At 35.0% G+C, this 18,915-nt stretch overlaps 1 protein-coding gene across 1 annotated transcript; it reads left to right on the top strand.

Annotated features, from left to right (window-relative positions):
• Positions 1-7,367: 7,367 nt before the first annotated feature.
• LOC306897980 (uncharacterized protein) lies at positions 7,368-17,611 on the top strand. Its single transcript, XM_079463170.1, has 22 exons — positions 7,368-7,383; positions 8,619-8,672; positions 9,060-9,121; positions 9,693-10,336; positions 10,508-10,566; positions 10,700-10,863; positions 11,456-11,586; positions 11,699-11,760; positions 11,892-12,058; positions 12,422-12,570; positions 12,744-12,802; positions 12,929-13,092; positions 13,811-13,941; positions 14,054-14,115; positions 14,247-14,413; positions 14,777-14,925; positions 15,106-15,164; positions 15,291-15,454; positions 16,169-16,299; positions 16,414-16,475; positions 16,607-16,773; positions 16,969-17,611. The coding sequence occupies exons 3-22, from the start codon at positions 9,082-9,084 to the stop codon at positions 17,070-17,072; spliced, it is 2,835 nt and encodes a 944-aa protein (XP_079319296.1). The 5' UTR covers positions 7,368-7,383; positions 8,619-8,672; positions 9,060-9,081; the 3' UTR covers positions 17,073-17,611.
• The last annotated feature ends 1,304 nt before the right edge of the window (positions 17,612-18,915 follow it).

Below are 18,915 nucleotides of genomic sequence, written 5' to 3'. Positions count from 1 at the left end.
ATAATAATGTTTGTTTTCAAACCACCTTAAATCACTAAGCAGAACGTAAGGGGATGAAAAGTGCTTTAAACTTATAATTTTCAGTCTCAATCTTACATTTACATTAAGTAATTTAGCTTACACTTTTAACCAAAGTAGTAATTGTTGATTTAGTAGTCTGCCTAATATCTTTGATTGTCCCTCATAAGACTACATGTCAACTAACTCTTATTACTGATGACGTGATGAGCTAACTGCTGCAACGGCTAAGGATCCCACTGCCAGTCCTCCTGCTGCCATCTTGGTCACTTTGTTCTTTTAAGCTTTGTATTTTCTTTTTTTGTGCTCCACTTTTGTACTTTCTTTCTGATATTTTGCCGAGATATTGTCTAGCAATAGCAGAGACCGTAAATGAAAATGAATGACATTATCAACACCGCTGCCTGGCCTATAAACAAAATGGAATGGATCCAACTTATTCTGACTAGCAAACTTCATAATCCTCTCAAATACCTTCATAGTCAGAGAAGTCAGTGATATTTTCCTATACTCATTCAAGGATTTTGGTGCCTTGTTATTTGGCACAAGTACTCTCGCCTTAAGGATTATTAGGAACACCTGTTCAATTTCTCATTAATGCAATTATCTAATCAACCAATCACATGGCAGTTGCTTTTAGGGGTGTGGTCCTGGTCAAGACAATCTCCTGAACTCCAAACTGAATGTCAGAATGGGAAAGAAAGGGGATCAAAGCAATTTGTATAACTGACAAATAGGTCACTTTCACTTTCACTTGTTTCCACTGTGCAGGCTGGTGGTGGTGGTGTAATGGTGTGGGGGATGTTTTCTTGGCACACTTTAGGCCCCTTAGTCCCAATTGGGCATCGTTTAAATGCCACGGCCTACCTGAGCATTGTCGATCCCTTTATGACCACCATGTAACCATCCTCTGATGGCTACTTCCATCAGGATAATGCACAAAGCTTGGATAATTTCTAATTGGTTTCTTGAACATGACAATGATTTCACTATACTAAAATGGCCCCCACAGTCACCAGATCTCAACCCAATAGAGCATCTTTGGGATGATGTGGAACGGGAGCTTCGTGCCCTGGATGTGCATCCCACAAATCTCCATCAACTGCAAGATGCTATCCTATCAATATGGGCCAACATTTCTAAAGAATGCTTTCAGCACCTTGTTGAATCAATGCCACACAGTTTTAGTATGGTGTTCCTAATAATCCTTTAGGTGAGTGTATATTCCTATATAAATATATTATTCCTTATATATAATATCTAAGAGACCATAAAGACATAAATACATTATGAAAATAAAACCAACAATATTGTCAATCTGCCAATTGTTCTGCACAATTTGTAAGATGCAGCCCCTATGCCATCTGGGCTGAAACACCCCAAAAGTGCTTTAAAGACCAAAACCTTATCAACATTTACACCAAGAGCAAGAATTTTTAAAACAGCTAATTCCAGATTAAAATGACATTAAAATAAAGTGGACATGTAGTTGACATGTAAAGTACTTCAACCCATCATTGGGTAAAACATGGACAAACACAACTGTGTCTGGATGGTTCGTTTACAGTCACTATTGTTGACTTCTGTGATTTTCGTGGTGATGTCCAAGTGTGTAAGTAAAAATAAATTGTGCTCTCCTTGTCATTATCATTAACATCTCAACCTTGCTATTATTTCATGTCACATGATTTTGTTACAGTCAAATGTAATTATAGGCAATGAAAACGGTTCTGATTTATCATCATTCACTGCGCTAGTTAGGAATGAGTCACTACTGCAACCGCTGAAAGAGAACTTACTTAATAAAAGCTTATCTAAAGGAAACACTAATAATAGTCATAAAGATTACTGTTATTTAAAATAGAGCTAAACCTGTCAATTCTCAATAAAAACTGCAGACTGGTTTGTAAATAAATTAACTTTGATTAAAGCTGTTTTTAAAGTTTTGAACTGTACTCTAGTAACATGACTTAATGTTTAAGTTTTAATAACGATTAATTTATCGTCACTTAATCAATACTACAAACCAGAAAATTGTATTGCACCTAGCTTTAACTTAATCCAGGCCAGTAAAAAATAATATATTTGTGAATGTTTACTGATTAAAAGCTGTAAGAATCAGTCACGGTTATTTGCTTTTTAGCATGTTGACTAAATGTTTAAATATTCTCCTACTTGTAAGTAGCTTTGGATGAAAGTGTCTACCAAATGAATATATGTAAATGTGTAAATGTAACTAGGTCTAAATGAAACTGGGATACATTCACTTGTGTTCATTATGGGGTGTGTCTGTCCAATTGTCCTGTTCATCAAGCATTTTACTGGAGTGGCTGGATGACATTTTTAGGAACAATGACCTTTACAATCACCTATGTTCTTGACATACATCTGAATAAGATGTATAGTGACAGACACTGAAAGAAGTGGAAAATATGCCAACACCCATTTCGGAGTAATTGCAATCGACACAAAGTTATATAATTAGAGTTTGTGGTTTCATCCGTCGAATCTAGACTTATATCAGTTTCGAATGCTTAGATTTCATTCATAAAGCCAAGCCTTAATTTAAAATTAAACAGGGTTTTATTATAGTAAATGTGTAGTAAACATGTTTTTGTTTCTCTGGCTAGACCATAGTACATTCTTGGTGACTATGGTGTTACTAATATAATATACTAATATAGCAAAACTATTTTACGAGGTGTCTTACATTTTCATACAAATTTACATACAAAGATTAATAACATAATTTATTATTTAACATAACAGTTAAACAGAAAAAGCAATACTGATGTGTGAATTTCATCTATCAATCTATCTTTTTAGATGACATATGCACTATAATGCATATCAAGTGGATTTGATTGGTAAAGGTCATGGATTCGAATCCCAGGGGACATGCATATTGAGGGAAAGCTTAAATACATTGTAAATTGTTTTGGTGTTATCCGTGACACTGATAAGGAGGTTGTGCTTGATACTGAAGGTGTGTTGGAGCTGCTGTAAGCTCTGCAGGAATGTGGATTTCTAATATAGCGCTTTTCCACTGCATAGTACTGCATGGTACGGCTTACGTTTGGGGGGTTTTCATCTGGGTACAGTAGCTAGTACCTGATACTTTTTTTAGTACCACCTCGGTCAGGGCCGTGCACAGACATTTTGAGGGGCAGTGGCCTAAACCAAAAAAAGGGGCACTAAGGGGGTGGTTGCTTGTTAACACAAATTATCCAGTTATTAGAAAATATACAATTAAAAAATAATTCAGCACACGCTCAAATACATTTTAGACTTTATTGTAGATGTTTTGATAGAACATACTCTAACCAGGGGTGTTCTTCATACCACTGTCCCTGAAAAGAACGTACTTGTTCATTGTACCACATTGTACATTATATTGTTTTTTTTTTACATGCACAGGATCTGATGGATTTTGTAACTGAAGCAAAAACTCAAATGCTTCTGGCTTTTTCTCCCTTGTGTACATGGCAGTGGCTGCCTCACTCTCCATTTCGTCCTGCCACGCGTCTGTCTCTTCCCTCTCTGTCTCATTGCATTGCCTTTCTTTCTCATTCTGAACTTTTTCTGTCTCTGACTCAGTTCCAAGACCTTCACTTTTACTCTGTTGAGTTTATTCTGAGGCAGTTTCATCTTAACAGAGAGAGTTTGAATAACAATCATATCCCAAATACAATTGTTAGGCTTAGTGCTAATTCGATTTATGTTCTTGTAATATAACTACTCTTCCATTCAAATAATTTAATGTCTATCTTTCTTTTTATCAAACTCTAGCATATTCAGAATCCTTTACTGTCAGCCAGTTTAACAACACTTACCTGTAAGTGGCTGATTTACAACATCTCACTCCTAGTCCTGCTTGACCTTAGTGCTGCGTTCGATACTGTATACCATAACATACTTCTAGATCGCTTACACAATTATACCTGTATTGAGGGACAGGCACTAAAATGGTTCAGATCTTACTTGTCAGACAGACATCAATTTGTCTATTTAAATGGGGAATCATCAAATCTAACGCAAGTAAACTATGGACTACCTCAGGGATCGGTTCTGGGACCCGTGCTGTTCTCCATATACATGCTGCCCCTCGGAAACATTATTAAAAACAGGGAATTAGCTTCCATTGCTATCCAGATGATACTCAGCTATATATCTCATCAAGACCAGATGATTCCTCCCAGCTATCCAAATAAGCAGAATGCATTGAAGATATAAAACATTGGATGACTTGTAATTTCCTTCTTTTAAATTCTAATAAAACAGAAATATTACTTATCGGACCAAAGACACGCAAACCGAATATTTCTGATTATAAACTGCAAGTTGAAGGATGTACTGTTACTCCAACAAATACATTAAAAGATCTAGGCGATATATTAGACAGCAACCTGTCATTTCGAAATCACATCTCAAATAAAAACTGCCTTTTTCCACCTAAGAAATGTTGCAAAAAAAAATTTCACCTAGAATAACTAAATCCATCAAAAGGGGTCGAGCGTTCTCATACGTAGCATCTAAACTCTGGAATAGCCTTCCTGATACTATTTGAGGATCAGACACACTCGCTCAATTTAAATGTAGATTAAAGACACATCTTTACAGCAAAGCTTTCACTTAATGCAAATATGCAAAATAAACCAGCGGGAGACTGCTGACATTAGATATTATTTACTAGGCGTTATATATCAAGTTAAACTAATCATGTACTGTGTTTTACCTTTTCCCCTGTAAAGCTGCTTTGGAACAGTGCACATTGTGAAAAGCGCTATATAAATCACTCACTCTCTGAGCCTGCCTCTGCCTCATCTTCAATGGAGTAATAAGTAATAGACATTTAATTTCAATATACAACTCATTTAGAGCCTATGATGTGTTAGTCAGAACTAAGACAAGTGATTACAATGGGAAATATATTTACAAGAATTAAACTGGAGCTTTGAATCCATGTTTGCAGTGTTGAACTGCCTTTAACAGCCTCCCTTCGCTCATTCTCTCTCGGTCTTCTTTTTTGTGAAGGCATTGTTGTACATTTGGGGGGGATTGTCTACAAAGTGTGCCAACAACAGGACATTATCTAAATCTGATCGATGAGTACAATCATTTGATTAGACAAGCAGCTAACTTTAATTCTATAAACGCGGATATGTTGTACAAGCTGTTAGCACTAGTAGAAGACCAAGAGCAAAACATTACCGACATACAAAAAATTTATAATACCAAATGACAAATTTTGCAGATTAAACCACAGTGCCTTGCATAACCGACCTGTCAATGCGACAGCTTTCGTTAACTGTTGTCTTCACTCTCAGTTTCAAGAGACAGAGAGCGCGCTGCCCAGAGACACTGTGTTGGATCGAAAAAGGATGAAACGTTTTATTTTTAAAGTAAAATATAGAAAGTGCATTGTAAATACTCAAAACCCTACAAAAGTACATTTGCCTTGAATTTTCTGCGTACTCTGAATGATAGTTTACAGTGCTCAGCTACTTTGATGTAACTTTGTCATTACACTTAAACAGTTTAACCACAAAGCGATCCCGGGTCATGACATCACAAACGTGCATACGTACTTGCTAGGCTCTGCTATAATGACCGCACTTTTCATCGCTATATCGAATTTTCTGCAGGCTAATCTCATGAGTAATATGTTTTTAATCACCATATTTCACTTTTGTGTAAGTGTAATTTTGCATTAAACGTTTTAAGTTTCTAAGCAGGTAATATGTCTATGAGCCCCAGCGTGCTGTTACGTGCATTTTTGATAGTCAAAAGATGATAAATGGCAACAAATCTCTTTGAGACAGCACCGTCATAGTTGGGTTTTAGTGTCTCACATCTCTTTGAGTGTGTTGAAAAGATTAAATGTTAAAACAAACAGCTTTTCTTGCGTTTGCTAAATTAAACTTAGTTTAACCTAAAGTAGTGGCTATATGTCAGGTATGTACCATTTTATGAAGGTCAGGTCCAACCAGCAAAGCTTATTATTATTAGTAGTAGTCCACAGATTGTTCTGATGATCTGAGATTGTCCTACTTTCTATTGAAAACTAACCCAAACCAGGCAGCACAATCTTTTGTCAGAGCAAACATTTTTATGTTGCTCTTTTACTTTTAAAATTAATATTTTATTAAGCAAACTCTACAGTAAAATTAAATAAACATTGAAAATGTGTTTTTGCCAAAATGTTAACTTTTCTATCCAGCCTCTTTTCAGGTTAAAACTGAAGCAGCTAATCCGTGTTTTCACTTAGGTACGTTGATAATAAATGAGCGGCGGCCAGTCCAGTCCAGTCTGCAGTCGAGCCGGAGATGCAGCCGGCAGTCCAGCCCGCATTCCTGCCGCCGTCCGGTCCAGTCCAGCCGGTTCTCCATCCGGCGTGTGGTCCAGTCCAGCCGGCGATCCAGCAAATCAAGACTTGTGTACATTGAGCATGTGGTCAAGTGTAAAGCAATGGTTCACCAAAGAATGAAAATTCTGTCATGAATTACTAATCCTCAAGTCGATTTACAACTGTAAGACCTTGATTTATCTTTAGAACACAAATTCAGATAGTTTTGATGATGTCCTTGAACTTTCTGACTCCCCCATAGACAGCAACATAATGTACAATCAAAGTGCGGAAAGTTAGTTAACACATTGTTAAAATACTCCATGTCACTCGAATGGTTCAAACTTAATTTTATGAAGCGATGAGAATACTTTTTATGCACAGTAAAAAATTATTACTTTATTCAATTCCTCTCTTCTGCATTACCTTGGATCTTCATTTGTGTTCTGAGGATAACTGGAGGTCTTACGTTTGTGAAACAACTTGAGGATGAGAAGTACTCAATGACAGAATTTTTATTCTTGGGTGAACTAACCCTTTAATAGGTCCATTTGCCTGTATACTAAACTAAGTCCTGCAATGCATAATAACGTTTTATTGTGTTGAAGTCTATAAAATTAATAGTTATGTTTCTTGTTTTGAGACCTTTTCAGACTGGCTGATGCTCTTTGCTATGATTAAGGCCCCGGATATAGCCTACCCAAACGAGTTGTCTAACAAATGTGACTGTCCATAAAGATTTGTGGGTATGCAAAATGAGAAGTTAACACCCAGAGTGTTGAGTCTTACAAATGAATGTGTAAGTCGAACAGTTTTCACTTTGAAAATATTTTACAGATGCCTTTAAGGCATTTATGGCCCTTATGGCTTGCCATACACTTTCTCCAGTCTCATTTCTGATCCCGCCCTCTCGTCTCCTCATTATTGATTTCATGCTCAACACCTGTTCTCCTCTTGATTTGATCCCTTTATAATGCTCCTGTGTTTTCTGTCCTGTGCTGGTTCGTTGTGATTGTGTGGTGAGTCCATGTGATGGTCCAGTCCATTTAATGTCCATTTAATGTCCATTTAATGTCCATTTAATGTCCATTTAATGTCCATTTAATGTCCATTTAATGTCCATTTAATGTCCATTTAATGTCCATTTAATGTCCATTTAATGTCCATTTAATGTCCATTTAATGTCCATTTAATGTCCATTTAATGTCCATTTAATGTCCATTTAATGTCCATTTAATGTCCATTTAATGTCCATTTAATGTCCATTTAATGTCCATTTAATGTCCATTTAATGTCCATTTAATGTCCATTTAATGTCCCGTTCTTAGTTTTACAGTTTAATGAATTATTGTTTAATTAAATGTCATGTTCAATATTTACAAAGACAAAACCAAATGTCCATTTAATTAATGAAATGCTTTAAGATTAAGGTAATACAAATGTTTGTGTAGTCAGTGCTTGATATTAATTTGTACTGTGAACTCCAAAAAAGTTAAATGTACTTAATCCAAAAAAGGTATGTGAACCGAAAGAAGAAATTGGAAAAACATAAGGACAACAAAAAGCAGAAGTGCAATAAAACCGGTCACATAGCCTATCACAGTATACAGATCAAATTAAAGTGTAGAAAAGCGACAAGCGGTCAGTTGCTGACGGAAGAGATGTTTTTTCAGCCTATGCCTTTTTTAGCATGGAGTGCTTGTAGGACAGATAAAGAAAGTTAACCTCTGACTCATAATACAAGAGGCTCGTGATTAACTTGTGACGTTCTTGTGTCTTTGTTCTGGAGTTTTGGTGTGTCCAAAAAACGTAAAAGTGATCAAATTGGTTATTTCTTGAGGTTTCTATATCTGATTATAAGATGATGAATAGGCAAACAATAATGCATAACAGCGTGGAGACAAAAACATTTTTGATATGGGACACATAGAATTTTATATATATATATATATAGATATAGGAACCTTCACCTGTTTTGCCTTTTTCCATAATTCAACTTTTTAAAAGCTCTTCTTTGTCCATAATCTATAAAAGAGATGAATTACTTGATCATTTGACATGGGAAGTTTTTGTCATTACAGTCATTAACCAGGAAGAAAAGCTGTTATCTTAAGGTTGTTCATCGGGTCTGTCAACATCCCTTTGCTGTCATTGGTCAATTCTTCTATTTAAAAAAAATGTTGGCTCACCTTAAATACAAGCTCACCTGTCTGGTCTATTCTATCTGAAACATACTTGTCTTCACCATCAAAAGGCTCCTTTTGGGATTATCCAAAACTGTTCTCTCAACTGAAGTGATAGTCACAAAGTAAGTAATTTTTTTTATATATTTACATATACTGTGTGTGCTTTAAAAAATAGTTCTCAATATAATTTCTTTATATAAATTACTTTTATTTCAATGGCAATATATCCACATACTCATAAAATAATTCAATGTATGTTCTATTCTTAACAATATGTCTATTATCCTAATGCACTTTTGAATGATGTGTGTGGAATACATTATAATACATTACATTTATTTAAAAGTAAATAATTGGTGAGTATAAAAAATGTTGTCTATACATATGTATATTGGACACAGATTCTCTTTAGATTGCATTATCAACTCACTTCCCATGTGAATTTCCTTTTTGTTCATAATTTTATTGAATTAGGAAACATGTTTGATTCAGTTTGTATGTCTTCTTAGGGATACTGTCAAAAAGACAGCAATGGAGTGGAGGATTATATTACCTATTGTGTGTGTGCTTGGTAAGTGTTATGATACCAAACAATAATCTCTCAGTTCCTCATTTCAGAGAGCCTTAGGGAACTGCTTGCATATTTTTTTAAATAATAAATAAACATTTTATGTTAAATTATTTTAATCAAAAATGTTTTAGTTAAAACTGATACTGCACCTTTCAAGGATGATTCCAGGTTTTAAAAGCAGTGGTTTTTAATGCCAGTCCATACACATTACATATATACTCATTTGACACACCCAATTCTTCTAGTCATCTAAGGGAGTAAAAAAATGCGGTATCGAGGTGCATCAGCTTAAGTGTGAGCAAGACAATACAGGTGTAGAAATGGCGTTATCACTTACAGATACGATAAGACTTTCTATCACAAATACGGCATATTATATTTATTTAGTGATATCTTGGAATTCTTGACATTTCAAGATAATAGATGCAAGTCGCATGTTTTTAGTAGTAGCAGAGGGGAAAATAAATACACTATCACTGGGTGAATCTCCATACTGGGTACAGTATACAGTGCATTATTTTTGTTCTTGTCAGTGTACCATGTAACATTTTCTCCCACATTTTGACAACAGGAATCCTACTTGTGCCTGGATCTACAGCTGTAGATTCAAATGCAACAGTTACAAACACGCCATCAACAAATGTAACGGCCTCAAACGGGATGTCTTCAAATGCAACAGTTACAAACACGCCATCAACAAATGGAACGGCCTCAAACGGGATGTCTTCAAATGCAACAGTTACAAACACGCCATCAACAAATGGAACGGCCTCAAACGGGATGTCTTCAAATGCAACAGTTACAAACACGCCATCAACAAATGTAACGGCCTCAAACGGGATGTCTTCAAATGCAACAGTTACAAACACGCCATCAACAAATGTAACGGCCTCAAACGGGATGTCTTCAAATGCAACAGTTACAAACACGCCATCAACAAATGTAACGGCCTCAAACGGGATGTCTTCAAATGCAACAGTTACAAACACGCCATCAACAAATGTAACGGCCTCAAATGGGATGTCTTCAAATGCAACAGTTACAAACACGCCATCAACAGATGGAACGGCCTCAAACGGGATGTCTTCAAATGCAACCACCACTGCTGTTACAGAGTATAATTTACAGTTCCGCATTGATCAAACATTCAAGGACATCTACACTGATCTGAACAATCCCGAAACCATATCCCTGAAAAATAGCATCACATCTCAGGTAATGTTGTTCTCAATTGTGAGATTTACCTCAAATTTTATTTATTTTTCCTAGTTGTAGTAGCCGTGTTAAACAAAGGGCTAACATTCTTGCAATCTAGAAACATTAAAACTTAATAGTTTTCCATCCAATTAGGTCACATGTCTCATTATGATTATGAATTTGTTTTAGATTAAGTCCGTTTACAGAAAATTCAAAAACTTCAGACACTATAACATCCGGAAATTCAGGTAAAGATTTCATCAAATTAAACAAATTAATTTAAATGAATTGTTTGGCTGACTTAAGTTCATTTCGAATACATAGTCTCTTTGTAGTTAATTTAGCAGTTTTAGTTGTTTCACCATGGTTGTTTCCTCTTAGAAATGGCTCGATCGTGACGGACGGAGTTCTTGAATTCAACCCTAGTGACATTAATCCTAATGCATCTGATCTGGTCAAAGTCCTTGTTGATGCAGTTGCGAGTGGAAATCTGACCATTCAAATAAAGAATGACTCCCTCGTCGTTTCGGCACCTTTCACTACTGGTCAGTGTGTGTTTGCACTGAATATTTCTCTTTAATGGTGGTGGTGGTGGAGCTGTCTGTGATCTTGATTAATTTCCTGCATTTGTTATAGTCTATTGAACAATATACAATTATGAAATGATGATCATTTCAGACACTCATGAATCGATAATTCCACTACGATATCAATCGTTGACAACGTTTGAGATCATATTTAGACATTCCTAATCTCATCATTCTGAGAATTTAGCCTGAATTTCACAGACATCGTCACATTTTTAAACTCGCGTGTCAGTCAACTCAACCCATAAATGGCTTGGCATTGCTCTAGTTTCTGTGCTGTCATGACATCATTTCCTGCAGCCCAGATGTGATTAGTCATGTGACAATAATAGCAACTAGGTAATTGGATTAAATAAACGTTCACTTGCACTGTGCTAGACGCCTTTGTGTGGAAAATAACATTTAAAATCAATTTTATTTAGAGATTCTTTTTTGGGTTTTCATGTATGAGTCTACATTCAGAATAAATTGGTTGTTAAAATACTGGACTCAAAGAATACTTGTCACTGACAATGCTAATGTGTTATTTTGTGTTCTCTTTATTCTACAGTGACACCCTCTATCACCCCCAATACGTCACAGATTAATGTTACATTTAGCATGAATATGAACTTCACTGATGCTTTATCCAACTTGTCCTCACTTGAGTCCATAAATCTGACAAACGTCATCACCGCTCAGGTAAAATGTTTTAAGCAAAAATGGATTGGTCAAATTTGAAATAATTTGTTGCACTAAAATCATAATGAAATATTTGCATGGAATTATTCTTCAATATTTTGTGCTGTCACAGTTTGTTACAGTTTTCAAGAGACGTTACGAAAACACATTACGAATGCTTATTAGGCAATTCAGGTAAGGCTACTAATAAGAAACTGTCAAATGTAATCAAATTACAAACTAATGCCCATTTTAGTCCATAGATCAGTTGACCTGTTGTTTTTCATTTTGTCCATATTTGAAACCAACTTGTCATGTGTTCACAGTAAAGGCTCTGTCAAGGCGGAAGGTGCACTTGAGTTCGACAACAACAACGGCAGTGTTCCTACAGCAAAGCAAGTGTTTGACATCATCGTTCAGGCAGTTAAAGATGCCAATATCACCGTGCCGATTGATGTGAAAACGATCATTGCTACAGACTCTTCAGGCTCAGGTCAGTATTTAAAGATTTGTGTTTAGTGCTGTCGTGTAATAACATATAATACATTTTTAGAAGTACATAGACGTATGAAGTAGATATAAACTTATTTAAATATAAATAAATAAGTGTAAAATATAAATAAAATAAGTGTAGAGCTTTGTGTATATACATTTGATCTTTAATATGGACTGTCAAAGATTTAAATCGTAGTGAAATTAATGTTTGAGATCATATTTAAAAATTCCTAATCTCGTCATTATGAGACTTCAGGCCTAAATTTCACAGACATGGTCACATTTTTAAGATCATTCATCAGTCAACTCAACCCATAAATGGCTCAGCCCTGCTCAATCTTCTGCTACTGTCTCTTCACAGCAACAGCTACAAATGAAACGGCTACAAATGCCACCACTGCCGTTACAGAGTATAATATTACGTTTCACATTGATCAAACATTCAAGGCAGTCTACGCTAATCTGAGCGATCCTCAAACCATAACCTTGAAAGAAAACGTAACATCTCAGGTAATATTTTTCTCAGTTGTGAGATTTACCTCAAGTTGTATTTATTTTTCCCAGTTGTAGTAGCCGTGTTAAACAAAGGGCTAACATTCTTGCAAAAGAGAAATATAAAAACTGTTCAGAATTAACAGTTTTTCATCCAATTAGGTCTCATTATGATTATGAATTTGTTTTAGATTGAGTCCGTTTACAGAAAATTCAAAAACTTCAGACGCCATGTCATCCGGAAATTCAGGTAAAGATTTCATCAAATTAAACAAATGAATTTAAATGAATTGTTTGGCTGACTTATTGTTCATTTCGAATACATAGTCTCTCTGTACTTCATTTAGAAGTTTTTTGTGTGGTTGTTTCCTCTTAGAAATGGCTCGATCGTGACAGATGGAGTTCTTGAATTCAACACCAGTAATATTAATCCTAACGCATCCGAGTTGGCCAAAGTCCTTGTTGATGCAGTTGCGAGTGGAAATCTGACCATTCAAATAAAGAATGAGACCATTAAAGTTTCGGATCCTGCCACTACTGGTAAGTGTGTGTTTGCACTGAATATTTCTCTCTAATGGTGGTGGTGGAGCTGTCTGTGATCTTGATTAATTTCCTGCATTTGTTATAGTCTATTTCACAATATACAAAATATGAAATGTTGATCATTTCAGTCACTCATCGATTATAAAATATTGATAAAGTGAAAACCCAGCAAAAATCTTTTTTGTGATTTAGTCTTTTTATGTACATAATACCTTAAAATAACGTAAAGAAAATTCTGTGAAAATATAACCTTGATATTTTTAATATTGACAATGTCAACGATTGATATCGTAGTGAAATTAATGTTTGAGATCATATTTAGACATTCCTAATCTCATCATTATGAGACTTTAGCCTGAATTTCACAGACCGTCACATTTTTAAACTTGTGTGTCAGTCAACTCAACCCATAAATGGCTTGGCATTGCTCTAGTTTCTGTGCTGTCATGACATCATTTCCTGCAGCCCAGATGTGATTAGTCATGTGACAATAATAGCAACTAGGTAATTGGATTAAATAAACGTTCACTTGCACTGTGCCAGACGCCTTTGTGTGGAAAAAAACATTTAAAATCAATTTTATTTACAGATTCTTTTTTGGGTTTTCATGTATGAGTCTACATTCAGAATAAATTGGTTGTTAAAATACTGGACTCAAAGAATACTTGTCACTGACAATGCTAATGTGTTATTTTGTGTTCTCTTTATTCTACAGTGACACCCTCTATCACCCCCAATACGTCACAGATTAATGTTACATTTAGCATAAATATGAACTTCACTGATGCTTTATCCAACTTGTCCTCACTTGAGTCCATAAATCTGACAAACGTCATCACCGCTCAGGTAAAATGTTTTAAGCAAAAATGGATTGGTCAAATTTGAAATAATTTGTTGCACTAAAATCATAATGAAATATTTGCATGGAATTATTCTTCAATATTTTGTGCTGTCACAGTTTGTTACAGTTTTCAAGAGACGTTACGCAAACACATTACGAATGCTTATTAGGCAATTCAGGTAAGGCTACTAATAAGAAACTGTCAAATGTAATCAAATTACAAACGAATGCCCATTTTAGTCCATAGATCAGTTGACCTGTTGTTTTTCATTTTGTCCATATTTGAAACCACCTTGTCATGTGTTCACAGTAAAGGCTCTGTCAAGGCGGAAGGTGCACTTGAGTTCGACAACAACAACGGCAGTGTTCCTACAGCAAAGCAAGTGTTTGACATCATCGTTCAGGCAGTTAAAGATGCCAATATCACCGTGCCGATTGATGTGAAAACGATCATTGCTACAGACTCTTCAGGCTCAGGTCAGTATTTAAAGATTTGTGTTTAGTGCTGTCGTGTAATAACATATAATACATTTTTAGAAGTACATAGACATATGAAGTAGATATAAACTTATTTAAATATAAATAAATAAGTGTAAAATATAAATAAAATAAGTGTAGAGCTTTGTGTATATACATTTGATCTTTAATATGGACTGTCAAAGATTTAAATCGTAGTGAAATTAATGTTTGAGATCATATTTAAAAATTCCTAATCTCGTCATTATGAGACTTCAGGCCTAAATTTCACAGACATGGTCACATTTTTAAGATCATTCATCAGTCAACTCAACCCATAAATGGCTCAGCCCTGCTCAATCTTCTGCTACTGTCTCTTCACAGCAACAGTTACAAATGAAACGGCTACAAATGCCACCACTGCCGTTACAGAGTATAATATTACGTTTCACATTGATCAAACATTCAAGGCAGTCTACGCTAATCTGAGCGATCCTGAAACCATAACCCTGAAAAATAACATCACAGCTCAGGTAATGTTTTTCTCAGTTGTGAGATTTACCTCAAGTTGTATTTATTTTTCCCAGTTGTAGTAGCCGTGTTAAACTAAGGGCTAACATTCTTGCAAAAGAGAAATATTAAAACTGTTCAGAATTAACAGTTTTTCATCCAATTAGGTCACATGTCTCATTATGATTATGAATTTGTTTTAGATTGAGTCCGTTTACAGAAAATTCAAAAACTTCAGACGCCATGTCATCCGGAAATTCAGGTAAAGATTTCATCAAATTAAACAAATGAATTTAAATGAATTGTTTGGCTGACTTATTGTTCATTTCGAATACATAGTCTCTCTGTACTTCATTTAGCAGTTTTTTGTGTGGTTGTTTCCTCTTAGAAATGGCTCGATCGTGACAGATGGAGTTCTTGAATTCAACACCAGTAATATTAATCCTAACGCATCCGAGTTGGCCAAAGTCCTTGTTGATGCAGTTGCGAGTGGAAATCTGACCATTCAAATAAAGAATGAGACCATTAAAGTTTCGGATCCTGCCACTACTGGTAAGTGTGTGTTTGCACTGAATATTTCTCTCTAATGGTGGTGGTGGAGCTGTCTGTGATCTTGATTAATTTCCTGCATTTGTTATAGTCTATTTCACAATATACAAAATATGAAATGTTGATCATTTCAGTCACTCATCGATTATAAAATATTGATAAAGTGAAAACCCAGCAAAAATCTTTTTTGTGATTTAGTCTTTTTATGTACATAATACCTTAAAATAACGTAAAGAAAATTCTGTGAAAATATAACCTTGATATTTTTAATATTGACAATGTCAACGATTGATATCGTAGTGAAATTAATGTTTGAGATCATATTTAGACATTCCTAATCTCATCATTATGAGACTTTAGCCTGAATTTCACAGACCGTCACATTTTTAAACTTGTGTGTCAGTCAACTCAACCCATAAATGGCTTGGCATTGCTCTAGTTTCTGTGCTGTCATGACATTTCCTGCAGCCCAGATGTGATTAGTCATGTGACAATAATAGCAACTAGGTAATTGGATTAAATAAACGTTCACTTGCACTGTGCTAGACGCCTTTGTGTGGAAAAAAACATTTAAAATCAATTTTATTTACAGATTCTTTTTTGGGTTTTCATGTATGAGTCTACATTCAGAATAAATTGTTTGTTAAAATACTGCACTCAAATATACTTGTCACTGACAATGCTAATGTGTTATTTTGTGTTCTCTTTATTCTACAGTGACACCCTCTATCACCCCCAATACGTCACAGATTAATGTTACATTTAGCATAAATATGAACTTCACTGATGCCTTGTCCAACTTTTCATCACCTGAGTCCATAAATCTGACAAACAATATCACCACTCAGGTAAAATATGTTTTAAGCAAAAATGGATTGGTCAAACTCGAAATAATTTGTTGCACTAAAATCATAATGAAATATTTGTATGGAATTATACTTCAATATTTTGTGTTGTCACAGTTTGTTACAGTTCTCAGGAGACGTTACGCAAACACATTACGAATGTTTATTAGGCAATTCAGGTAAGGCTACTAATAATAAACTGTCAAATGTAATAAAATTACAAACACATGCCCGTTTTAGTCCATAGATCAGTTGACCTGGTGGGTTCAAATATGGACAAAATGAAAAACAACTTGTCATGTGTTCACAGTAAAGGCTCCGTCAAGGTGGAAAGTGCACTTGAGTTCGACAACAACAACGGCAGTGTTCCTAAAGCAAAAGAAATGCTTGACTTCATCGTTGGGGCAGCTAACAATGGCAGTTTCACCTTTCCGATTGATGTGAAATCTATCACTGCTACAGACTCTTCAGGCTCAGGTCAGTATTTAAAGATTTGTGTTTAGTGCTGTCGTGTAATAACATATAATACATATTTAGAAGTACATAGACGTCGGAAATAGATATACATTTATTCAAATATAAATAAGTGTAAAATATAAATAAAATAAGTGTAGAACTGTTTGTGTATATATTTTATTTGAAAGAAAAATGATTTATTTGCTATTTTCACAGCTACCAGTGTTCCCACTGGCAGTTCTCCAGTCAACTTTAGCATGTTCACAGCTTTGTTGATGACTCTAGCATCACTGCTGCTGTCAGGTGTGATGCACCTGTAAGCATCACATTCACATGAGGAAACCAACAAAAACTATTCACTCATTTAACCAAGAGAATATGAACAAGAAAATTGTCATGTCATTGTTTTAAATTTGTTACATGCTATTTAGTGTTCAGTCAGAGTCTGCGCACAGCATGTCATGAGCTGCCATTTGTTTTAATTAGTTATCTGAAGAATTATTCTTATATATTAAGCCAAGTGTTATGTGTTGTATGTCTGTGTAATGGTATTATGATGATTATATCATCATAAATGTCTATACATTGAGTTGCTTTGGAGAAGTAATGAAGATAAGTTTAAATTTAAACTAACTCTGAACATTCATTCATACCACAGTAATTAAAATAAATGTCAATATTAACTATGAAGAAATATTAAGTTTAAAATTAAATTATGACAATGTTTTGTTTAGGAGCACATGTATTTGTATATGAATGTTACCCATAGGTAACCGAATCTTAAGCTGATCCTAAACATGTCTGTACTGCTTTATGAAGTGTCTTATTAAATAAAGGGGAAATCTGTTTCACTTTAATTTAATTGGATTTTTATTTAGATTTAAGTACTGAATTGTTCCAAATCAACCTTCCAGTAAATACATCTATGTAACGAACGATAATAATGAAATATGTTGAGTATTTGCCATAATAACATTGCAAAGTTTCGTACAGGCCTATACCTTACGAAAAAAAGAAATGTTAAAATAATCTGAGTCTGTCTGAATCCTAAACAAGGCTGCAAACGTTATTCCAAGTTTAAGGGCCAAATTAAGGTCTGAGATCTACCACCCTTAGCGACTTTTGATATTCTTTAAATACTGACAGAGGTGGGTAGAATAGCCAGAATCTTTACTCAAGTAAAAGTGCAAGTAACAAGAGAAATTGTTAGTCAAGTAAAAGTCACTAATTTAAAATGACTCGAGTAAAAAAGTATGCAATAAAAAACTACTCTAGTAGCTAGTTACTTTGTATCTGATTATATAGGCCTACCATTCATACGATTAATATTAACGCCAATATTTTAATATAATCAATATGTTATTATGATCATAAGCAGATATCTTTGCCATATACACACAGAGACTAAAGAATAGACAAACACAGAAGACGCAAGCATTTCTGTAAATTTTAACTAGTCCTAAAATCAATGTAGCCTACACAACTACCACTTGTTTAGAATAATAGACCATGTCAAACTAAAGTGAACCTGCAGAGTTTTGCGTTTACAATGCATTTAACTAAACTTGGAGCATTTCCTAAGGTGATCTAAAATATCTGCAGTGCTCTCTTATATGAAAATCAAACTGATTTTATGTTTTTACATAAATGTCAATGTGTGTTGTGAAAAGCTCTTGTAAACATACAGTAAACCGTGTACCACACACCCATCAACAAGTTTTCTTCCGTCTGTTCTTCAAACGGTTTATTTCTGCAAGCCCACGTCTCTGTGTCTAACAGGTCGGGCGCATGTTGATGTGTCTGATGAACAGGTCCTGTGGGTGCGCGCAATCTATTATTGCTGGCAAACAATATGATCAATTTGCAGTTTTGATTGGATGGATATAGGTTCATATCCACTTCATATCCGCTCTTTGGGTTCTGTGTGTTAAGTTTCGGGCTACGACCAGGAGTGAGTAATCCGCCGCCTCAGATGATCCAGGTCGTGCTATGAGCTGAACAAATAATTTCAACTGATCAGGGAACCTATTTGGACGGTTTTGCCCATTGTTCAATTAATGCTTTCAAAAGAATCAATCACTCAGGAATGCCTGTAAAAAGAGACGACAACCTTGAAATAAACAACGCATTTTATAATGCATTTTTTAAAAGGAAGGATGTGGC

This window comes from Barbatula barbatula (assembly GCF_947034865.1).
Source record: "Barbatula barbatula genome assembly, chromosome: 8".
In the NCBI taxonomy this organism is placed as follows: Eukaryota; Metazoa; Chordata; class Actinopteri; order Cypriniformes; family Nemacheilidae; genus Barbatula; species Barbatula barbatula.
The sequence above is the reverse complement of the archived record's forward strand: the minus strand, read 5'-3'. Positions and strand labels throughout refer to the sequence as shown.